Source organism: Barbus barbus, assembly GCF_936440315.1.
Source record: "Barbus barbus genome assembly, chromosome: 8".
Classification (NCBI taxonomy): Eukaryota; Metazoa; Chordata; class Actinopteri; order Cypriniformes; family Cyprinidae; genus Barbus; species Barbus barbus.
In genome coordinates this window covers 6,362,360-6,387,651 of record NC_136736.1, presented here as the reverse complement: position 1 = coordinate 6,387,651, position 25,292 = coordinate 6,362,360, and the positions used below count along the sequence as shown (strand labels likewise).

Below are 25,292 nucleotides of genomic sequence, written 5' to 3'. Positions count from 1 at the left end.
TGGTGTGGAACGGCCGGAGGAGATTTTCCTGCACGTGTCTGAAATCAAAACAAAAATACAAAGTCCCAGTAACATCATACACATTAACCATTGTGTGCTGTGGTCTTTATAGGTCATTTACAAAAACAATTGCTTCACAAATTAAGAACAATAAGACATTATATCTCCTGGAGGAAATGTTGATTTCTGTGTGTGCTTGTGTTTCGTGTTAGATTGGTTAATGATGTCTTTAATGTATTTCATTTAGGACATGATTACAAGCGTGTTCATCAGTTTCTTCATTTCTGTTTAACATGGAACAAAATCCCTTGTGCACACTCTCATTATTGTTTTTGTTATTAGAAATGGTACTATTAATTGATTTGCATTTAGATTTGTGCAATTTTGTGTGTTCTACAACATGCACCAATGAACAAAATAGTCTGATGGAACTAGTCTCCGTATGGCCCAATCTAATTCACTTTAGGAAATTTTAATGTGTGCTAATGCATGCTAATGTATGATAATTGGGCACAGACAAACATCTTCCCCAATGTAGCTAAATTGAAATATTTCACTCTCCTTGTAATATTTGCGATGGATGACCAGTGATCCTCCCCCCACACACATGCAAATAAATATTGTACATTATTATTATTTTTTATTTTTTGCAAAGTCCATATTAATATCTCAATGTCATCATTATTTGTCATAAAATTCTTAAAACTCACATTTTATTTAATTTTCATTAAATGTAAATTTGATCCAGTTTTACTAAGAGGCATGTATCTCAGCATAAATCATCTAATTATAATTTCCTCAATGATTCATAAATAAATCAAGATGGCAAACAGCAGACGAGTCAACAGAACACGTGTTTAATATTCTCCTCCCTCTCATTTCATCTCGTGCTTCAGCCTGCAGACCAACCAGCTGTGTTTAAATGTCTTTTATTATGGTGCCGCTGGTTTTTACTGCCGCTAAACATTTCCTTTCTTTGACCTGAAAGCGTTGATGGCCATCTCCCTTCTGTGCTCTCTGAGACGTCTCAAGGGAGGTTGTTAAGAGGCTCGTGTGTTGAAAGACAGGAGAGTGTCTGCTCAATGACATCTGCTGTGAAAGGATAGAAAGCATCCATATTCATTTTTACCTTGTGGGTAGAGTCTTTGATGTGTCCTACTCTTAGACTTTATAGGGAAAATATATGGATATATGGATAAGTTTTTATGGACATTCAGAAGCATTCCAATCTGACATTCTAAAAAATAAAGGTTCCAAAAGGAGGTTTTGCCAGCAACAACCCATAGAAGAACAATTTATGGTTCCTCAAAGATCCTTTCAGTGAATAGTTCTTAAAAGAACTACATTATTCCATCTGTTTTCCCTTGGCACTCACTCACTCCATCAGTGTCTTGGACACACCTCATTGGGTTCCTCAAGTCCATGCATACAGTCCATGCACAGTTATTAAAAGTGAAACGTGCTGATGAGGAGGCGTTTCACCTGTGACTCTTAGCTGTACATGCAGGGCCTGAGGTTAGTCCTGAGGTGAGAAATGAAAGGTGAAAGGTCACCGAGATGAGCAGCAGGGTCACTGGGATTCAAATCCCTTGCTATTTCTTGGAATGTTTCTATTTTGGTTGGAAATAATGAGCCTTGATGAGTTAGCGTTGTATTTCTCTGCTGTGTGCCTCGTGGTTACTATCCAATTTAGCCAAAAAAGTAATCTAATTTATGTGTATTGAATTAGGAAATGCAGTGTGTATGGACTGGAGATGTGTGTGTGTGTGTGTGTGTGTGTGTTTGTTAATTGAATTCCTAGTGCCACGTGTCTGATTAGTCTGTGGTATATCAGTGCCGTGGCAGCTGCTCCCTAGAGATACGGTTTCTCTACCCCCTTACACACACACACACACACACACGGCTTTCCCAGGAGAACACTGAGTTACACCCCCCATAAATGCACATAGTAATTCCTTTCTTCGTCTCACACTTGTTTTCACTCTCGATATCCTGTAATATCCCTGTTCCATTTCTGGAAAGTGTGATGAGTTTGTGTGCCTATGTTTGTGTATTTCCATATACATTTGTTTTACATTTATATTTTAAATATATATATTTAAAATTTAATATAAATTATAATTGATATATATTGGCAGCGGCTATTTGGAGTAAGTGCAAATAGCAATGGATTCTACTCACACTATTAAAATAAAAGGATTTTCTGCTATTTATACTACTTAAAGCATATAGTGGCAATTATCTGCACCTCAGTATTGTAGTACATTATAAAACAGTATGCAATAACTTATTGAGTGTAAAATATAATTCATAAATTATAATTATAAATCATATTATTAAATGGATGCCACCTTATTAGGACAATAAAGCCCTCCCTACACCTACCCTAACCCTACCCGATACTTTATCTAAAAATTTTTCCCCCGGTTTCACAGACAAGGTTTAAGGCTAATCCCAGACTAAAATCTAAATCTGAGCTGAAACTTGCACTGACTGATCTTAAAATATATCAATGCCTTTATTTTGTCTCAAAATGCACCCCAGTAATGTTTTTTCTAAGGCACGTTTATAAAAATTACTTAAATGTCCTAATTGAGCTATGGTCTAATCCTGTCTTAGTCTAAGCCCTGTCTGTGAAACCAGACCTTTATTTCCTTAATTTTTATTTAAATTGAATGCCTTTCCAATGTGAAATGACATTTATAAAGGGTGGAAAAAAAGTTCTGCAAAAGGTGGGTTTGAACCCAGGTTGATCACGTCAAAAAGACTGTGATACGCCACTGTGATACGAGCTGATGTTTAAGCGCTTTTGTAGTGCTGACTACCCCAATCACACATTTGTGGGCAGAGTTAGTGTAAATAGCCTCTGCCAACAAGGTGGGCTATTTGCAATTTATTTGTAAATATATACTCATTTGTATGTGTGTGTGTGTGTGTGCATGTTTATGTGGTTTATGAGGACACAAATTTGTATAATGACATGGGTATGACAGAGGTATTACAATATGAAGGTGGTTTATGAGGACACTGCCTATGTCCCCGTAATTCAAAAGGCTTAAAAAACATACTAAATGGTGTTTTTTTTGAAAATCTAAAAATGCACAAAGTCTCCTGTGAGGGCTAAGTTTAGGTGTAGGGTTGGTGTAGGGCAATAGCGCACACAGTTTGTTCAGTATAAAAACCATTACGCCTATGGAGAGTCCCCATAAACCACAAAAACCAACATTGTGTGTGTGTATGTATGTGTGTGTGTGTGTGTGTGTGTATAAAAGTATATATAAAAGTAAAACTCATGTATATATGTACGTGTGTGTGTATGTATGCATATATACATGAGTTTACTTTTATATTTAAAAAATATATAAAATATATTTAAAAGTATTATAAATTGATTAAGATTTGCAATCATATAATATTTGTCAATTTTATTATTTTGCCATTATGAGCCATCAGCATCTTGCTCTCTAGATATTACCCTCATAAGCCATAAAAAACTATGTTTTGCAATCTGTGTTTTGCAATCTTACAAACCCACTGCAGTCTTCATACACACACACACACACACACACACACACACATAATAAAGGCGAGAATGGGGGAAGGGAGGGTGACCACATTCACTGCAACATCAATGCCATCGTATTAATGAGTAGGACTGATTTCTGCCTAAATGTTTTTCATGAGTGCGTCATATTTGGGAAAACACAGGGTGTGCTTCTGCATTGTCTATATCAATGAGTACAATTAATTTTCTGAACTAAATGAGACCACTGGTATATTATCTTATAATTGCGGTCTTTATGAGAGGCCCAATGCGATCGTGTAATACAATCACAGCCACACAGCGATTTACCAAAGCTTCCAAAAAGAGGAGCTGTGTTGGTCACATCTGGTCACATCTGCTTGAATGAGCTTTAATGGAGGACTCAATAATGGGGCGTGTTTCTCTGACTTCCTGTTGTGCGTGGAGCCGACCCCTGCGACTCTTTGGTTATTGCCGGCTTGTTTGGGACAAGCATGGCCAATCTGCCTCAGAGGAACAGGATATTGTCATGGTAATATAAAGGCGGGATTCAATTTGAGGAGACTCCTTTGTCTGCAATCAAACATGAGCGTGTCTTCATGGGCATTATGAATGGGGAATCTTTTGCTCATTTGGATTTGACAGTTGCCTTGGACATTGAATGCAGAGAATTCAATGAAATTATGTATTTTTACATTTTCAGTCATTTAATTCCAGTTAATTTGTTGCTAGGAGTGTTTTGGCGATTTTTAGGTAGTTACATTTTGGCTCAACAAGCCGGATGCTTTAATGTCCAATCAAAATGTTTGATGAGTTATGTGCCAAATATGTTAAATTTCAGGTCTGAGGTTAATTAATCATATCTCTTTTGTGTTGAGGTCCACTCTGCAACCAAATGTCCAATTGCCATGCTAATTATTCTTGTTAGCCCTTGAATCTCACTTTTCCCTAATTGTTAAATGCGAATGAAAACAAACAGCAGCACTGTCCAAGAAAAAAGGGGGGCAGGGTAACCCAGAACTGGAGGCATTTCAGAATGGCAGACTGTGAGATCAGCCTGCTGTAGGATTATCTCATGTTGGCAGATTCCCGCAGAACTGTAAGGACATGATTTTGATTCTTGGGACGGCTCAAGTGTTCGTGACAAATCCCGATTGTGCATCTCGCCACTGTAAATCTGTGGTCAGAGTGACTGGGCAGCTGACTGCGTTTGGATGCAGTGACGGTGCAGTTTGAATTAATGTTACTAAATCACATACTTGTCACATACATAGCACTGTTTGTGCTACACTGACTTGGTAAGGAGAGCTGTGCTAGTAGTTTATATGTAATTTAAATAATATATTTATTTATTTTGAATGGGGCCTCTAAATCTATGTGGTGAAGATACACAGTATAGCACTGTTACAAAGTCTGTAGTCAGTAAGAATTTTCTTTAAAGAAATTAATACTTTTATTCAGTAAGGATGCATTAAATTGAGAAAAACATTAATAATTCCAAAATGATTTTCAAATAAATCAAATAAAAGTAATATTATAAATTCTATTGTCTGTTGTTTTCACCTGTTTTCAACGTTCATAATAAAAATGTTTCTTGAGCAGTAAATCAGCATATTAGAATGATTTCTGAAGGATCATGTGGCACTGAAGACTGGAGTAATGATGCTGAAAAATCAGCTTTGTCTTCATAGAAATAAATTACATTTTAAAATGTATTAAAATAGAAAAAAGTTATTTTAATTGTAATAAAACTTCACAAAATTACTGTTTCTACCGTATTTTTGATCAAATAAATACAGCATTGGTGAGCATAAGTATAAAAGATTTGCCTAAATAATCCTGACTAAATTGTTTCACCAGTCATTTTTAACGAATAGATGAATATTAATGCAGCATCAATGGTTTTTAAATGAGCTCTCGATGTCACATTGTAAAGCCTCTCGTTTCTGCTTCACTGCTTACTGACCAACGCACTGTCAGTTACGCTGAGACAGAGGGGCTGCTGGGTCTTCTGCTGTCAGGAGAGCCACGCCACCGTCCACGCTAACATCACAGCTCTGTATTGATCTGCAGACATATTTCTGATTTGACGTGGTACCCAGTAGGGAGGGATTTTAATGAAGAGACTGTAAACATAAGAACTCCACGTGAGGCGTGTGCGTGCGTGTGTGTGTGTGTTCATGCATTCACTGAGAGAGAGAGAGAGAGCGCTCAGGGAGGCATATTTGAGACCATTGTTAGCCTTTCTAGTCTCTCAAGGAACTGAGTTGTCATGGCAACAGAATATAGATGGAGTGTGTGTGTGTGTGTGGATGCAGACAGTGGGAGGGAGGCTGTACCAGTCAAATGCAATGGCTCCCTAACATAAGCTAGGTATTAACCCTATAAAGCCTACTGCATCATATTTGAAACACACATTTTAAGGCCTCTAAATTATCGACATGATCACAACTTGCTGGAAAACCTGTTGTACACAATCTACTACATGCATTCTGTCATCTGATTGATAGTTTAGATTGAAAGTAAAAGTCCTTTTATTATGAATCTAAAAACATCCACTTTCAGGTTGTGGTATATGTGTTTTTTTGCTGTGAAATGTTTTAAAAAAAAATTATGAAGGAAATGTAAGTAACTTTTAAATTGATAGTAATATTTCAAAATAAGCACTTGCTGGACTGAAGAAACTCTTGTTTATTTGATTATACATCATTTTTGAAAAATTGTGTCATATGACAAATCAGGTTTTTGAGGAACACTTGTCTCCGTCTTTCAGTCATCATTGCACTGCATTGTGTCCCCCCTCTATAAAAAAAAAAAAAACTACAGCGTTTTGATCATACAACTAGGCATTTTATATATATATATATATATATATATATATATATATACACACACACACACACACACACACACACACACACACAGTTTTAAATTATTTTATAGTTTATTTTATATATATTTTTACTTTTTTATATTTTATAGTTAATTTTATTTTTTATTTTATTTTTCAAGAAGCATGATTAGATTTAATTTGGCTTGACTGTTGGATGTTTTTCTTAGTGTTCTGTGTGTTTGTGTGTTTTGTAGGGCTCTTTCCCAGGCAATCTGCAGCTGGTGCTGGTACTGAGACCCACAGCACTCTTCCAGCGGACAATCTCAGACATCTTTTTTAAGTTAAACAAGGATGAGTTTAAAATGAAGGTGCCGGTAAGTACACACACAAGGCACAGACTCCCACACTGAGGCATGTGGTTAATGAAGAGCGTAAAGAGATGTATTACACACTGACATAAGATAAGTGCTCTACATTATGTACTGTGTGTGTAGGTGATCATGCTCAGCTCTGTGACTGAGCTCCACAGTTACATCGACCGCACACAGCTCACTCAGGAACTGGGCGGCACGCAGGAGTACTGCCATGAGAAATGGATTTCACACCGCACCGTGAGTACACACCTGTTCTTAACTATGGTAATGATGGGTGGACCACAGAAATGAAAAGTGGGTACAGGACTGGTTTGATGTATAAACCACACAGCGGATGAATAAACGTACTGAGATACTGAGTGATATATGGTTACTACTTGAATTTAATACGGCCTAAGACTAGGCTTAGGACTAAGTTTAGGGTTAATACCCAGTTATTATAATAAGGGAATTGTACAGACCAGGAGTTTGGGGTCAGTAAGATTTTAGTTTTTTAATGCTTTTGAAAGGTCACCAAGTTTGCATTTATTTAAAAAGGAAATACAGTAATGTTGTGAAATATTGCCATTTAAAATAACTTTAGTGAAAAAAATTTTATTTATTCCTGTGATGCCAAGCTGAATTTTCAGCATAATAAGTCCAGTCTTTCTTGTCACGTGATCCTTCAGAAATCATTCTAATATTGCCTCACAGGAAACATTTATTATTATTATCAATGTTGAAAACAGTTGTGCTGTGGAAACTGATACATTTTTTGTCAGGATTCTTTGATGAACAGAAAGTTCAAACAGGTTTTATTTGAAAAAATATTTTGTAACATTTAAAATCTTTAAAAACATTTTAAAAGATGCGTTAATTGATCTAATTAAAGCATTTTTTAAGTCTTTGCTGTATTAATTTCTTTCAAATATTTTTGACCCCAAACTTTTGAATGGTAGTGCAAATATGTTAATATGGCGTCAATTCATAAATTACATTTTTAATGGATCATAGTTAATACTGTCCCACGTTTTGTCCGATTCATCACTCACAAAATGGAAGGACAAGTTGCATTATGGGATATACAGTGGTGTGAAAAAGTGTTGGCCCCCGTCCTGATTTATTTATCTTTTTTGCATGTTTGTCACACTTTAATGTTTCAGATCATCAAACAAATTTAAATATTAATCAAAGATAACACAAGTAAACACAACATGCAGTTTTTGAATGAAGGTTATTATGGCAGGAAAACAAAATCCAAACCCATATGGCCCTGTGTGAAAAAGTGCGTGCCCCCTAAACCTAATAACTGATGGGCCACCCTTAGCAGCAACAACTGCAATCAAGCGTTTGCGATTAACTTGCAATGAGTCTGTTACAGCGCTGTGGAGGAATTTTGGCCCACTCATCTTGGCAGAATTGTTGTAATTCGGCCACATTGGAGGGTTGTTGAGCATGAAGCGCCTTTTTAAGGTCATGCCACAGCATCTCAATAGGATTCAGGTCAGGCCACTCCAAAGTCTTCATTTTGTTTTTCTTCAGCCATTCAGAGGTGGATTTGCTGGTGTGTTTTGGATCATTGTCCTGCTGCAGAACCCAAGTTCGCTTCAGCTTGAGGTCACGAACAGATGGCCGGATATTGTCCTTGAGGATTTTTTGGTAGACAGCTGAATTCATGGTTCCATTTATCACTGCAAGTCTTCCAGGTCCTGAAGCAGCAAAACAGCCCCGGACCATCACACTACCCCCACCATATTTTACTATTGGTATGATGTTCTTTTTCTGAAATGCTGTGTTACTTTTACGCCAGATGTAATGGGACACACACTTTCCAAAAAGTTCATCTTTTGTCTCGTCAGTCCACAGAGTATTTTCCCAAAAGTCTTGGGGATCATCAAGATGTTTTCTGGCAAAACTGAGATGAGCCTTTATGTTCCTTTTGCTCAGCAGCGGTTTTCGTCTTGGAACTCTGCCATGCAGGCCATTTTTGCCCAGTCTCTTTCTTATGGTGGAGTCATGAACACTGACCTTAACTGAGGCAAGTGAGGCCTGCAGTTCTTTAGATGTTCTTGTGGGGTCTTTTTCGCACAGGGTCATGTGGGTTTGGATTTTTTTTTTCCCTTCATAAACAAAACCATTCATTTAAAAACTGCATGTTGTGTTTACTTGTGTTATCTTTCATTAATATTTAAATTAGTTTGATCTGAAACATTAAAGTGTGACAAACATGCAAAAAAAAAAAAAAAATCAGGAAGGGGGCCAACACTTTTTCACACCACTGTACTTGAATGCAGTATGCCACCGGTGAATTCTGTACATTTTTAAAATGTAGTTAGTGAAAGTGTAAATGTTGATTAATACTATTTTCATACTGCCTACTTAATAGTATGATAGAATGCTATAAAATGCCAAACATATCTTAAATCTTGGTGCTTCATCATTATAATGTGGTATTAAACAAGCAAGCCTTTCCAGGAGGACGATAGTCTTCACCTCAAGCAAATTAATTGCCTTTCTTCTCGTTCCATTTTTGGACTTGCTTTTAAGTAATCATTAATAGATTTGTCTGTATTGATTGGTGGCACAGCACACTTGTTTGCAGTGCATGTGGATGTTTTTTATTTGTTGTACACAGCCATTCGTGTGATTGTGTTTGGGTTTCTTGCTGTTGTGTGATTTGGTGTGGTTTGTGTTGTGCCTGTAGGCCATTGAAGGTTTTGCTCTGATGGTGAAAAAAACGGCACAGACTCTCCAGTCTTTTGGGACTGAGCTGGCGGAGACAGAGCTGCCCAATGACGTTGAGGCCACGTCCAACCTTCTAACCGTCCACACGGAGAAGAAGGACAAAATGAAGGTCAGAAAACCCAGTAAAACTTCATTTCAGCATACTAGAAAATAACTTACTAGATTGTACACTATCCTGATAAAATACAGCTACTTGGCAAATAAGTAAATAAATGGGCATAAAATATTGATTTGAGTGAATTTAAAATTATTATAATTGTTATTGGTGTATTTATTTTTTTACAATTTTTTTATTTTTATGAATTATAATAGAAGAAGAAAAAGGATGTAAAATAATACTTGAAGTAGACTGATTGCTGCTATAGTAATATACAGCATACCGGTGAAAAGTTTGGAATAAATACAGTGGGAGGGATTTTTTCCATGCATTTGATCAAATAAAAGCAGTAATTGTGAAATATTATTACATCTTTTTTTATATATATAGTGTATTCCTGTGACGTCAAAGCTGAATTTTCAGCAGCCATTACTCTTTAGTGTCACATGATCCTTCAGAAATCATTCTAATCTGCTGAGCTGATGCACAATTATTAATAATGGTTCTTATTATCAGTTATGAAAAGTATTTGCTGCTTAATACTATTTGTGGAAACCATACATTTTTCATGAATCTTTGACTAATAAAATGGTCTAAAGAACAACTTTTTTTAATAGAAATATTTATTAACATTTATAAATTTCAAATTTCTTTACTGTAACTTTTAATCAATTGAATTTAAAGGAGTAATATACATTTTAAAATATATTAAAAGAGAAAATATTTTAAATTGTAATATTTCACAGTATTACGGTTTTCACTATATCAAAAAATCGTAATTATATACAATACAAAAATAAATGTATACAATATACATAAGTTTTTACACAGTTTAGATGGATATATAGGTGTGTGATTATATAATATACTATGTTTCAGTATACGGCCTAGTCCTTAATAAGGGGTTCAGCAAGAACATAAATAATTTAACATGGGCTATTCACGTGGCTATAAACTTTAAGCAAACCTTAAGTTTACATAATTCATGTTCATCATTCGCACTGAATAGTATGTTTATTTGATGTCACTCTGTGCGTGTGTGTGCAGGAGGACTTGAGGATCGCTCTCTGTCAGGGATCACGTTTGCTGGAGAGCATCAATGAGCCGCTGGTGAAAGATCCAGATTACACCATGAACCACGATGAACTGGAGAACCTGGCTACTGTTCAGAGGTGTGTGTGTGTGAGACCATCTACCGTTCTGGAATGCAAAAATGAGAGACCAGACGGTTAGAGTACAGCAACAGACTGTTGCGTGTCCTTGTTCGGTTTCTGCCCTTTATTAAGCTGTCCAGGGCAGCTGTGTTTTTGCATGCACAACAAGATGACCCACCTGGTCAAGATTATACAGCAATCTACACACACACACACGCACACAAACACACACACACACGTGTATAAAGAGCACGACGTGATCTTTCAGTGAAGTGGCATTCTGGTGTCTGGATACGTGCCCGTGTGTTAATGTCCACAGGCGCCTGCTGTCAGTCTTTATTATGTAGATGCGGCTATATTTGTTTTTATTAATGGGTACTGTCAAACATACAGCATAAGATTTCAGAGCTATTACAGTGGGCAGGATTTTTACTTCAGAAGCTATCTTTAGTTTCGGATGACAAAACAAATAATTTCTACTACTTTTGTGATATGTTATGCTGTTCGTATGCTTTCACTGTATGATAAAGAGCAGCTTGGACATTCTTCTAAACTTCTCTTTTTGTGTTCCACAGAAGAAAGTACATGATGAGTTGGGTGAAGTATTCTTTCACTCAAGAAGTGTTTTCATCTCTGTTTCTAGGTTGCTTGGTCAGTTAGATGAGACTGAAACAGCATTTGATGATTTTTGGGATAAACATCAAACCAAGCTAGAGCAATGTCTCCAACTGCGGCATTTTGAGCAGAACTTCAGGGAGGTGAGATACACTAACTGGTGCATCTTAAATATGTTAAATATGTTTTCAGTAGGGATGCATAGATAAACCAGTGTTATTCATGTACTTTTATAGTATTTATTCATATGCTGAACTGGCTTTTATTTTAATATTTTCCCTTTTCATTTTAAATGTAGTTCAGGTTTTAGTAATTTTGAGATGTGCTTTTGTCATTCTTATTAGTTTTTTTTTATTAATTTATAATTTATATTTCTGTTTTAGTCATTTTAGTACTTGCACTTAAACTTTTTTATTTTATGTCAGTCAGCTGCCAAGGTAACTTCACATTTTTATCTTAAGTTTTTCATCTAATATTTCTATTTTATTTCAGCTTTATTTCAATTAAAGGTAGTTGATTTAATAGGTGAGTAGTTAATGATTAAAAGTTAATAAAAAAATTGTAATTTTGGATGGTTTTACTTGTAGTTAACAATATTGGATTACCAGATTATTATAAAATTATTGGAATTATTAATTTTAATTATACAATTACATAATTATACAATTAAAAATATTGAAATTATAAAATTGTTTTCATGTTCTATTTAAAATCTGTTGTATTTCTAAATTGTAATTGCAATTTATAACCAATATCTTTGAATAGTGGTTTTGATAGAGATATATTGTGTATCGTTAGTTTTAAGTGTGTATGGCATGTTGGATGTTGAATTCAGCAGGTGTGTGTGTGAGGGTCTCTATGAGCAGTATTTGTAATGGCTGTTTTTCTCTGTGTTGTAGGTCAGAGCTCATTTAGACATGGTGTATGACAGACTATCAGGCTTCTCAGAGGTCGGAATTAGCCCCGCCCATGTTGAACATATCTTGAAAGAGCTGACCAATCATGAAGAGAGAGCATATGTAAGTATTAACTTGATGCCATATGATTTTGTTTTTAATGGCGTTATAACATTTATCATTCAGATACAAAATGAAATAAAGCATAGTACTGCAAAAAGTCCATCAATTCTTCCCTCTAGAAGGGATCCAGTTTACATCCAGCAAACATTAATTTGCCCTTATAATGTTCTAGCGTGTGCAGATATAGGCATATGGTCTTATAAAGCATGTAAATCTCACACTCCATAATTAAATTGCTGAGCACGGCAGTTTGAGGCCCTTACAGAAATCACCCACATGTCCTCATCCTGTGGAGAGAAGGGGGAAGTTTTACCCAATGTGATAAATCACCCATCACTATGCTGGAGTCATTCTGCTGACACCAGACTGTGGGAATTCTGGATGGCAAACTTGAATATTTTCAAGTAAATTTTTTCATATAGAGTATATAAGATTAACCAATTAAATAAAAAAACAAATAGTGTATATATATATATATATATATAAAACATTCTTATATAATGTAGTTGTATAATTAAAATGAATAACTCCAATAATTTTATAATAATCTGTTAATCCAATATCGTTAACTACAAGTAAAACCATACAAATTACAAATTATTTTTTATTAACTTTTAATCATTAATTAATCACCTATTAATCAACTAGCTATATCTATATACACACACACACTATATATTTGTATATATTATATTTTTATATGTATGTATGTATATAAATATATATAATATAAAGAATATAATATATACATAAATGTGTGTGTGTGTGTGTGTGTGTATATATTATATTTTTACTTTAATTGGTTAATATATGTAATATTTTTTTATTTAATTGGTTAATATATGTATAATTAAAATTGTTGAATAATACTATTGTTTTTCATTCCTGCCATGATCACTTTATTAAAATACAAATATATACTACAGTTCAAACTATTTGGGTCATTAAGATTTTTTTGTGTCTTGGAAAGAAGTCTCTTAAGTTCCCCAATGCGGCATTTATTAGAGCAGAAATACAGTAAAAAAAAATATTTATATAATATATTTTGGATTAACAGATAGATATATATATATATATATATATATATATATATATATATATATATATATATATATAATAATTAATTTTCAAAAAGTAATACTGTGAAATATTAGAAAATTCAATTAATATCTTTTAATATATATCCAGTAAAGCTGAATTTTTCACTGTCAATTGTTCAAGTCTTCAGTCTCACCATTCTTCAGAAATCATTCTCATATGCTGATTTAATGCTTAAGAAACATTATTAGAATCAATGTTGAAAACAGTTGTGCTGCTTTTTTAATTGTGGAAATCATGATACATATGTTTCCAGTATTTATTTGAAATAGAAAACATTAACAATATAAATGTACTGTCATTATAAATTCTATTTACTGTAATATTTGATTAATTTAATGCATCCTTGCTGAATAAAAGTTCTTGAAAATGTCTTTAAAACCTCATGAAGTGTGCATAATATTATGAAGTGATTAAATATTTCTCTCTCTGTCTGTAGGAGGTGTTGGACCAAGCGCTGACGCTAGCATGCGATGCTGACCAGCTGATTGAAGCGTCTCATTACGCTGTGGACTCCATCCTGCCCAAATGCTCTGAGCTGCGGGCTGTGTGCGAGGAGATCAGCAGCGTCCTCAAGGCCAAGAAGGCCTATCTTCTCAAAGCCATGGAGCTACACCAGTGTCTAGAGAAGGTACAGTAGGCCCAGCCATTGATTCCTTCATCAGCACTGTTCAGGAACCCTCTAAAATGCTCAACAAGAGACGCTTTCTTTCCTGTGTTGACATTTTTCTTATTGAATTTGGAAGTTGCAGGATGTTTCAAATGGTTTGGTAACACTTTAGTTTAGGGACCAATTCTCACTATTAACTAGTTGCTTATTAGCATGCCCATTATTAACATATTGGCTGTTTATTAATATTTATAAAGCACACATTCTGCATGATCATATTCTACATCCCTAATCCTACCCAATACCTAAACTTAACAACTACCATACTAACTATTAATAAGCAGCGAATTAGGAGTTTATTGAAGCAAAAGTCGTGGTTAATAGTTTGTTAGTAGTGAGAATTGTACCTTAAAATAAAGTGTGACCCAATGGATCATCCTATTTTATATGCTTAACAGACTTTAGTTTAGGTCGCAGTCCATATTTATAATTTAGGAGGAGGCTTTGCCAAGTTTTAGGAATAGAACTAGATTACAAATGCTCTCAAAGCTAACAGACATGGACTAAAAGCCCTCTTTAATGATGATCGCTGACTCTTTTTCTTTCTCTTCCAGGCCACTAAATGGTATGATGATGGGATCTACCTGCTGGCATCTCAACCTGTGGATAAGTGTCAATCACAGGATGGGGCGGAGTCAGCGCTGCAGGAGATTGAGCGTTACCTGGAAACAGCCAATCAGCACAAGATGACAGATTTGAGTGGAATTTGGAGGGACTATGACTCGGTGCTCACACAAGACTTGAGGGTAAAACACTCAAAACCATTAAAAACAGAACTGACATGCTGAGTCATATGTGTATAGATTTTTATTTATACATAGATATTTACTGTTCATATGCATGGAGTTATTGGCCATTTAACTGCGAGTCATTAACTGCCTTTTTTTATTATTTTGCACTGTTCTCTGAGGTCCGCTTATAATGTTATCAAGATTTGTACATCCAAAAACAATTTAGGTTCTTACTGACGCATTCTGGCACTTAATTAAAAATAAAGTTTATCATTTGATTTCTGTGTAGACCTGTGTGTTCGCCTGTAGTTATTTACATTGTGTGTGCAAATCGGTGGGCGGGGCTGAACAGGCAGCGCTGTAGAAGCAGGCGTTGATCATCTTCTGCGGAGGCGTGTTTAGCCACACTATTACATCATAGATTGGCACATTCCACAATCTGTCGTTTTGGCAGATTGGCTTAAATATAAGCTGTTTTTAGACTAACCAGAAAGTTTTGAGTTCTGAAACTTACAGCATGTTTTTATAGCACAATGACCTCTTGTATATCAAAAGATCAAGGGAATTTTGATTTCTCAGTTCACTTTAATGAAAGTGTTATTGAGAATGTCATTACTATTAGTCAGATGTCTTGTGTGGTTTTAGTTAGTTAGTGTTAAATGAATGTCTTCTCTGTGCTCAAACAGGATCATGTGGACAAAGTGTTTCAGAAGCAGCTGTCCATGCAGGAAATGTTTGAGAAGAGGAGGGTCAGTCTGAAGAAGTTAGCAGCCAAACAGACACGACCCGTGCAGCCCGTCGCCCCACGTCCCGAGGCCATCATCAAATCCCCCATCCCTTCTCCAGGTTAACCCCCTAAATTTGAGTTGTGTTGGGTGTCTGGATTAGTTGTGATCCTACTGAATAATACAAACATTTTGGGTCCAGTTTATTCATCTCAAATGTTCACATTTACATATGTTCACTCAAGTTCAGGACTATTGTGTTCTCAGCTTGAATATCTAAATATCTAAATTATTCAGCAGTTTGAATTCTGAATTAACCCCTAATAAAATGAATATCACATGGCTTGTGCGTTTTATGTAGAGAGGCTAACACATTAATACAGTGGTTTTCTACAGAGCAGTTTAGCAGTGGCTTCTCTCCTCTGCAGTGTCGTAGTGTCTGCGTCCTCTCAATGTCGTCCCCTAACCCCCTCCACACTCAAATACAGACACACACTGGCCATTAGCTATTTATGGTCACTCATGCTTAACAAATATGGCGGACTCTGTCTCTTACTTTACTCTCCTGCCATCTAGTGTTCACAAGAGAGAGCTGCAGGGTTCATCGTATGAGACAAAAAAAAATATTTTTTATATTGTGGTGTGTGGCCAAGTATGGTGACCCATACTCGGAATTTGTGCTCTGCCTTTAACCCATCCAAGTGTACACACAGTAGTGAACATACACCCGGTGCGCGGCGCCCAGGGAGCAGTTGGGGGTTCGGTGGTCTCACCTCAGTCGTGGTATTGAGGGTAGAGAGAGTGTTGGTTATTCACTCCCCCACCCCACAATCCCTGCCGGACCTGAGACTTGAACCCACGTCCTTCGGGTTACAAGTCCAACTCTCTATCCATTAGGCCACGACTGCCCCTAGCAGTGTATATAACAGACTGCCCCAAGAAGTGTATATAACATCAAATATATATATTTTTTAATTAGTTTATTAATATGTGTGCTTTTATCCCAGCTCATAGGGAGAAGACGATAGAGGGTGATATCATCAATGGAAACTGCAGAAAAGTAAGTATCTCATCTCTAGGCAGTGCTTTATTGAATGTATTAGCAATAATATTTAAACAACTGCTTTGATATTGATAATTAAAGCAACAGTGTCTACAATGTACCCTCAACATATGCATTTTTTGGACTTAAGCTTGTTGATCAAAACTGTTAAATGAGTCTCAAGGTCAGAGAGTGTGGAAATGTGACTATTTTTGGCACAAAGAAAAACTCTTGTAACGTTAAGAGAAAAAAAAATAGTTTTTTACAGATGATTTTCATATTAACAACCTTAGTGGTAATTATTTCAATAATTCTTTCAAATTTAGAGTTAATTTGAGTGAGTTTTGAATGTTGAGCTAAAAATGTTCTGCCAAACCAACTTCTCTATGGTACTTGTGATTTAATAAAATGACAGAATTAATATTTTCAAGACACTAATGCAGGGTTGTTTATATTTGCAGGGAGAGAATGATGGCAGCAGACACCTATCTGTCTCTGATGAAGAGGAGAACTTTGCTGTGCTTAGACGGTCAGTCAGGAGCTTATTACAAATGGAGGAAAATCGGCTCTAATTGTGTGTCTTTCTATATGGATTATGTGTGTAATATCCATCCACTACAGGCACGTGATGAATGAGCTGTTGGAGACGGAGCGAGCGTATGTGGAGGAGCTGCTGTGTGTGCTGGAGGTAAGTTGCACTGACATTTTTAACCTCTAGAAGTCAGATTAGTTCTGATTTTTTAATACATTAGACTTGACAGATTAATGTGTGTTTAGGGTTATGGAGCAGAAATGGACAATCCTGCCATGGCTCACCTCATGCCCAATACACTGCTTCACAAGAAGGACATCCTCTTTGGGAACATGCCTGAGATATACCAATTCCACAAGAAGTGAGTGAACCCTCGGTGTCTGTTTTAGCTTCCGCTTGTGTGGTGTTATAAAGCTAAAGCACTTCTTATTCTCTCTATTCACTCTCACTATATTTCAGGACTTTTCTTCGTGAACTGGAGGCGTACACAGACTATCCTGAGCTTGTGGGCCGGTGTTTCTTGGAGAGAGTGAGTCGGATGTTACATCATGTGCTGTTCTGATTGTATACATTATTGAATAGATTATGCAAACATCATTTTCATGTTTTTTAGATGACGGATCTGCAGATCTATGAGAGATACTGTCAGAACAAGCCTCGCTCCGAGTCTCTGTGGAGACAGTGCTCTGACTGCGCTTTCTTCCAGGTCATCTTACTTTACAAGACACTAAAGATGCTGTTAGACATTAAGGCTACATTACAGCATATTTCTTTCTGTAATTTAAATGGGTCATATTATAGAGAACCATATATTATATTAGGAATACAGCATATAGGATCCGATAAACACTACTGTTCAAAAGTTTGGATTTGGTATGATTTGCTGTTGTTGTTTTTTAAAGAAGTCTCTTTTTACTCACTAAGGCTGCATTTATTTTTATCTAAAATACAGCAGAAACCGTAATATTGTGAAACACCGTGTTATTACTATTTAAAATAACTGTTTTCTATTTACTATTTTGTATTAATATATGAATTTTTTTACTTTTGTAAAAATGTAAATGTATGTACTTGTACGCCACTTTTAATCATTTTAACGAGTCCTTGCTAAATTAACACATTAATTTATTTTAATAAATGTTTTACTGACACCAAAGTTCTGAACATTATTTATTATTATTAGTTATAAGTAAAAGAAAAACAATAAGCATAATATAATAAACATTGATAATATTAATTTAATTAAATTTATAATTTAATAAATATTAATTATAATAGTTAAATAAGTTTAATAATATCATTTACATAATAATAATCATCATTCTCATAATAATAAAAAATAAAATCATAGTAAAAAAATAAAGAGAGAATTTGTGTGTGCTGTTTTCAGGAGTGTCAAAAGAAACTGGAACATAAGCTTGGTTTGGACTCATACCTGCTCAAACCAGTGCAGAGAATAACCAAATACCAGCTCTTACTGAAGGTAAACTGGACCCAGAGTAAATGTGCTGATATGTAACTCATGTTTGCACCTCTTACTAATGTAACCTCTGTGTTCATGTGTGTTTCTGTCAGGAACTGCTGAAGTACAGTAAAGGCTGTGAGGGTGAGGATGATCTGCAGGAGGCGCTCTCATCTATTCTGGGCATCCTGAAAGCTGTGAATGACTCCATGCACCTTATCGCCATCACTGGATATGATGTAAGGATGTCATTTATGTCATCCACACGCTGTGAAATTTAATGTTCACTTTGAATTAAAATGGGAGCTGTTAAATGCTGTTGAATTAAAATGTAGCTGTGCTTCCAGGGCAACCTCAGTGATCTGGGGCGTCTGATGATGCAGGGGTCGTTCAGCGTGTGGACGGAGCATAAGAAGGGTCACGCAAAGGTGAAAGACCTGGCTCGCTTCAAGCCCATGCAGAGACACCTGTTCCTGCACGAGAAAGCTCTGCTCTTCTGTAAGAAGCGAGAGGAGAACGGAGAGGGTTATGAGAAAGCCCCTTCATACAGCTTCAAACACTCACTCAGTGTAAGTACTGAATATTAAAGTAGTTCATTTTCATTTCTTATTTCTCTGATATGGAAATGGGTCCACTTCTTTAAGATGATGTGGTGGAGTGGTTAAAAATGTGGGATGTGAACTGAAAAATGAAATCCCCCCCAAAATCACTTTACAATCCTAAATCAGTTTCTTTAACAAAACTGTTCTATTACAAATATTAACAAGGAATAATTTATCATTTTTAGTGTAGTATAACCCAGAAAAACAAGAAATGCCCATGAAATCTGCATGTTTAATTTGTGTTTTTGTCTTGAGTAAGTTCCATTCAAGGTAAACGGATATATTTGTATGTAAATAAGTGACAGGGAATATCAGGTATCTGTTTGAGTCTGATTATTTTTATAAATATTTTCCTCTGACAGATGAGTGCTGTAGGTATTACTGAAAACGCAAAAGGAGACAACAAAAAGTTTGAGATCTGGTGTAATTCTCGAGAGGAGGTGTATATTGTACAGGTAAACTTAAAAATTATATTTAAATAGCATTGAATGTACATAATTTAAAGCAACACTCTGTGATCCTGTCACTTACCTTTCTGATCGTTTTATTGATTATTTTCAGGCGCCGACACCAGAGATCAAAACGTCATGGGTGAACGAGATCCGGAAGGTTCTAACAGGACAACTAAAGGCCTGCAGAGGTGAAATAAATGGATTTTTTTTTTTTTGAGTGAAATTAATACTTTCATTTAGCAAGGATGCATTAAATTGATCAGTACTAACAATAAATACTTTTATAGTGTTACAAAAATGTTTTATTTTTAAATATAAAATGCTGTTGATAATAAGAAATTGAGCAAAAAAAACTCACATCAGAATGATTTATGAAGGATCATGTGACACTGAAAACTGGAGTAATGTTGGTAATTCAGCTTTGCCAGATAAGGGAAAAAAAATAGTCAAATAGAAAATAGTTATTTTAAATTGTACTAATATTACTGTTTTAACTAACTGATCAATGAAATGCAGCCTTGGTGAGCATAAGAGACTTTTTCAATAACATAAAAAAAATTGTAGCCATCTCAAAAATTTGAACAGTAGTGTATATTAAATGGCACCCTTGACCTCATTAGTTTTATTGTGTGTGGTTATCTATTAATGTGATGTTGTATTTCAGAAGCAAGACAGCAGAAGAGCTCGGATCAGATCTCACAGTTAACTCCCACCAGCACCAGCCTAACCCTGAGCCCCTTCAAGACCAACCCAAAGACCCTCAAGAAAGGAGAAGAGAAGAAAACTGAACCCACAGCAGCAGATCCCAGTACAGCCATCTTACTTAAAAATAATGACAAGGTCAAAGGTCAGTGAGCCCTTTTCAACATACACATATATGGTCTCACTACACACTCTATAGTCAAAACATTTTCAAAAGCCATCTTTCTGATATTACACAGGAAATATGACATCAGTCAGTCTGTGAAAACAACCCCAGACTAACATGTCCCACAATTCAGAATGCTGCTGTCTATCCTCTTGCTGCTTAGACTGTGAATTTCTGTGATGTTCTTTGTAACCCCTGTGTTTTTTTTTTTGTTTTTTTCCCTGACTAAACCTGTAACATCCTTCATTATTTCCCCTTCCTCTTTCTTTCTCTCTGTCTCTGTGGAGAATAGACGAGACTGTCACCAGTCCCAACACAGAGAGAGCTGCAGTGGCTAAAAAGCGTTTTACACTGCAGGGCTTCAGTAACCTCAAGAGTCAAAAAGGTACAACAGGAGGGCTCAGAGCTTTACACAAGAATATATCATACTTTTAAAACCGGGTGACTGCATACTGATGAAACATTTATATAAAAGAAAGCTTAACATAACTTTAATAGTTGAAATGTTTAGTTAAAAATATTAGGTTAACACAAGTTTCAGTGACATTGGATAAATTGTGAATATTTAATTTGGAATATTCACTAATATTTGACTTGAACCCCACTGCAGAATTTATAGCGCTCTCTGGTGGCAAAAGCCTAACACTACCCATGGTCTCTCTCTGCCCTCCAGGTATACTGTAGTCTCAGAAAACTCTAGACTCTAGTGTAGATCAGAAAGTCTACATTAGCCGCAGTTTAACATCATAGTTCAAGCTTGGTAGTATTAAAATTTAGATCAATCACCACTTAAGTGCTATTCACTGTGCCTTAACTAGGTGTGACACAACTTCCACACCAAAACTGAAAATACTAGCCATTTAATTTGTACTTATTTGCTTACTCCCATAACTATGTATTTCTTTAATATATGGTTAGAAGAGTGGGATTTTGGATCAGGTAAATTTTTGAAAACCATTATCACGTTTTGTCACATTGCAGATAATTAAGGCACGGTGTAGGACTTAAAGGCTTTCACCCTGTAAAAGAGCCACTTATACTACTTCTACTACACTACTTCTTTATAATATTTAAGAATCTTTCCTTTAACCCTGTTATAGACTTTCTCTTTCTTCTTTCCTGATTTTTTGTCCTCTTATCCTTTTCTTTCTCGCTCCTTGCTATGGCTGCCAGGATCATCCCCCCCTAGTCCTGACCACAAAACTAAAAGACATGAGATTAAGAGTGATCCTACACCGTTTGGCTTCAGAGGTACACTGTCCCCTAAAAACTCCCAGCATTCCCTCCTCCAACATCAGCCATGACCAGTGTTCCAAAATATTTAATTTATCATATTATGTGGTTGCCGAGTTTTATTTCACCTCCATATATTATGTTTCACCACCTTTCCTACATCTATCTTTTCCTAAAATAATCGAAACTAAAATGCTTCTATATTAGGTAGGGGATAGGGATAGTTCACCCAAAAAGATGATTATTCTGACATTTGTGTATTCATCTTTGTCATTCCAAACCTGTATGAGTTTTTTTCTGCTGAACACAAAAGAAGATACTTTGAAGAATGTTGAGAACCAAGCGTTTTCATTTCCCATTGACTTCCATTGGATTTTTTTGTCCATGCAATAAAAGTCAGTGGGAATTGAAACTGTTTGATTACCAACATTTAAAAAAAAAAAAATCATCTTTTGTGTTCCACAGAAAAAAGAAAGTCATACAGGTTTATGAATGAGAGAATTTTCATTTTTGGGTGGATTGTCCGTTTAAGCATTTACAATCCAAACAAAATGACTTGTGCTGTCCACCCAACCAGCAACAACAATCTGCGAGTGGTTGGTAAATCCATGGGGTCTTTGAAATCTTATTGGCTGCCTCTCCCTTAGACGCAGGTCCCCACATCACTCTTACCCGAGTGAGATGGCTGAGCACTTCTAGTCTGTTGCAGACTAAAAGGAGAGGTAACTAGGTGCCTGGTGTGGGAATGAACTGTGTCTTTATTGCTCTCTCACAACGAACTTCCGAACAGACTGGCAAACACTAGCTACAGGGTATGATATTATTGCACTGTAATTGGTGGTTTGCAGAATAAATCACGGCACTAAAATAGCATCTCTTTGCCATAACTGCTCAATAAATTACTATTGTCGATCTGAAATGCTCTTTACTGTGAGAGAATGTGAAACCAGCCCAGTTCATGTCTTATAATCGTTACAGCAGAGAGATTGATTAGATAATCTCTTAAAGGAATAGTTCACTGAAAATCAATCATCTTTATTTAATCACACTCATGTTGTTCTGACCAAACCTTTATGACTTTCTTTCTTCTGTGGAACACGAGGAGAAATTTACTACAATTTACTGGTTGCTGTTTTCCATGCATTTGCATTGAATGGAGACTAAGGCAATCAGCCTTCAAAGAAGAAGCGAAAGTGCCATAAAAGTATCACAGATTGTTCAGAAGTGGTTGTTATTGACTGACTGTTATGAGGTTTTAACTTCAGGTTTTTAAATCATTGCAATCAGATCCTGATTCAGTGAATTGAACCCGAGTCATGAATGATTCATTCAGACTGGTTTGAGAACCAAATCTGTCACTTCATTTGAAAAGATCCAACTCAAAAGAATGATTCCATTTACAAATTGGATGATAACTGCAATATTTCTCAAGAGATTTTCAGTGAATACGAAGTTTCGACCTGTTCCTCATACAAAGCTCTTTAGGAGATTTTTGCTTTTACATTATACTTTCACCCCTTTTGAAATTTGAAAGCTTCAGTTCCTGTTTGTAGTAACTGCATGGAAAAGTCTTGTTTCTTCCACAAAACAAAAAGTCATGCAGGTTTGGAACAACATGAAGGCGAGTAAATGAAGTTTAATTTCCTTTAAATACAGTATTTTTAGTCAATGCATGCTAATACTTTAATACTGTACATTTACAAACCAGAATTTGTCAATTTGTGCAAGAATTTCAACTCGCACTTCCCTTCGTGTGGAAACACTTGGGTTTAACATTGCATGAGTGTCTGGTTTGGGTTCCTGTCTGCTGGTTTGCGGTGCTAGTTCTGGATTCACTTTTACAACCACAGATCCCTTTCTACCAAACACTCTTCCAGGCTCCAGAATTATCCACTGATTCAGATAAAAAAAATGTTTATGTATCTCTCCATAAACATGTTTTGTATGATTTTGAATGTGTAACATGCCTTCTCCACAAACTGTCATCAAAATCATCTGAGTCATGGCTATCTGAATAAAATAAAAAACAGCTCTTCCTGTTATATCAGTGCCTGGAGCTGTTCCTCTTTTTAAAATGGATACGAGAGAAGGAGACACTGGATTTGTTTCAAAACTTAGTGTGCTGCCTACATAGGCTTCATATGGACACTCCCAATGCAAAGTTTCAGTGAAAACCTCTAAGATGGTGATTTGGGTCGAAAGTAATGTTGAATAAACAAATACTATTTCACACTTTCTGCTACAAAGTTTTACATTTATTTCAGTGTTACTTCCTAATTCTTTCTATTTGATTTCAAAATTTACTTAATGGGATAGTTCACCCCAAAATGAAAATTGGTATCATTTACTCACCCTCAAGTAGTTCCAAACCTGTATGAATGTCTTTGTTCTGCCGAACACAAAGGAAGATATTTTGAAGAAAGTTTGTAACCAGGTTGCTTTGGGGCACCATTGACTTCCACAGTAGAAAAAAGAATACTATAGAAGTGAATGGTGCTCCAGAACTGCTCTGTTTCCCACGTTCTTCAGAATATCTTCCTTTGTGTTCAGCAGAACAAAGACATTCATACAGTTTTGGAACTACTTGAGGGTGAGTAAATGATGACTATTTTCATTTTGGGGTGAACTATCCCTTTAAAATTGTTTCTACAATTAGTCTGCTGTTTTTTTTTTTTTTTTTTTTTTTTTTAAATGCTGTTGTGTTGTAATGCCAGACTCTTTTGAAATACAATAATTTTATTTCAGGAACTTAATGTTTAGCATGCTGCCTTAGAAGACAGCCGACTTTGTAAACTGTAGACAGCAAAATAGCTCACTAAGTTTTGAAACGGAGCCGGTCCCTCCTTCACCTTCCACACACACCATCTTTGTGGAGCACCACTTATCCCTCTCTTTCATTGTCTCACCATAATCAAAATGTCACAATTGTTTCACTCTTCTCTTCCACAAGGCTTCTCCAAGGCATCGCTGTCTGTGGACGCGTCTGAGGAGAACGACGGTTACTCGAGTGCCGAGGACCCCATGAACTCTGATCCTGAAGATGAGGGAGGGAAAAAGCTGGTGAGTCATTGTGGCCCAGCGTAACGATTTCTTGAGTCCCATCCATGTGTGTTTACAGATATCTTGTGTTTGGCCACTGATGAGGTTTGTGTGTGCATGCAGTCTCCAGGCAGGTATGTGGTAGTTGCTGACCATGACAAAAACGGACCACAGGAGCTGACGGTGAAGAGCGGAGACTCAGTGCAGCTGGTGAGAGAGGGAGAAGATGGACGCTGGTAAGATTCACACATTCAGGTTTATGTAAATACTATGACATTTCTGTCATCATATACTCATCCTCATGTTACACATTGCATACCACTATGACTGTCAAGCTGATCATTCTTTTGTGGTCCAAATGAAGTCCTTAGCAATGCATATTACTAATCAAAAATTAAGTTTTAATGTATTTATGGTAGGAAATTTACCAAATTTCTTCATGGAAGATATTTAATTAATAACCTAATGATTTTTAGCATAAAATATATATTTTTAAATT

At 36.0% G+C, this 25,292-nt stretch overlaps 1 protein-coding gene across 3 annotated transcripts in view; it reads left to right on the top strand.

Moving 5' to 3' along the window:
• The window catches only part of LOC306874353 (guanine nucleotide exchange factor DBS-like), a 62,513-nt gene that overhangs the window by 35,240 nt on the left and 1,981 nt on the right, over positions 1-25,292 (top strand). For 2 of the 3 annotated variants that reach the window (XM_079424322.1, XM_079424320.1), the window contains 23 exons: positions 6,611-6,730; positions 6,851-6,967; positions 9,414-9,563; positions 10,599-10,723; positions 11,349-11,463; positions 12,220-12,339; positions 13,877-14,068; positions 14,662-14,853; positions 15,525-15,684; positions 16,571-16,623; positions 17,067-17,134; positions 17,227-17,293; positions 17,383-17,498; positions 17,597-17,666; positions 17,751-17,843; positions 18,528-18,620; positions 18,713-18,838; positions 18,947-19,168; positions 19,564-19,656; positions 19,763-19,841; positions 20,318-20,500; positions 24,705-24,814; positions 24,917-25,029. In XM_079424322.1, coding sequence (XP_079280448.1) covers positions 6,719-6,730; positions 6,851-6,967; positions 9,414-9,563; positions 10,599-10,723; positions 11,349-11,463; positions 12,220-12,339; positions 13,877-14,068; positions 14,662-14,853; positions 15,525-15,684; positions 16,571-16,623; positions 17,067-17,134; positions 17,227-17,293; positions 17,383-17,498; positions 17,597-17,666; positions 17,751-17,843; positions 18,528-18,620; positions 18,713-18,838; positions 18,947-19,168; positions 19,564-19,656; positions 19,763-19,841; positions 20,318-20,500; positions 24,705-24,814; positions 24,917-25,029 — 2,669 coding nt within the window. In that variant the 5' untranslated portion in view covers positions 6,611-6,718. The remainder of the gene's footprint in view (positions 1-6,610; positions 6,731-6,850; positions 6,968-9,413; positions 9,564-10,598; positions 10,724-11,348; positions 11,464-12,219; positions 12,340-13,876; positions 14,069-14,661; positions 14,854-15,524; positions 15,685-16,570; positions 16,624-17,066; positions 17,135-17,226; positions 17,294-17,382; positions 17,499-17,596; positions 17,667-17,750; positions 17,844-18,527; positions 18,621-18,712; positions 18,839-18,946; positions 19,169-19,563; positions 19,657-19,762; positions 19,842-20,317; positions 20,501-24,704; positions 24,815-24,916; positions 25,030-25,292) is intronic. The other variant, XM_079424321.1, reaches the window with a different exon arrangement.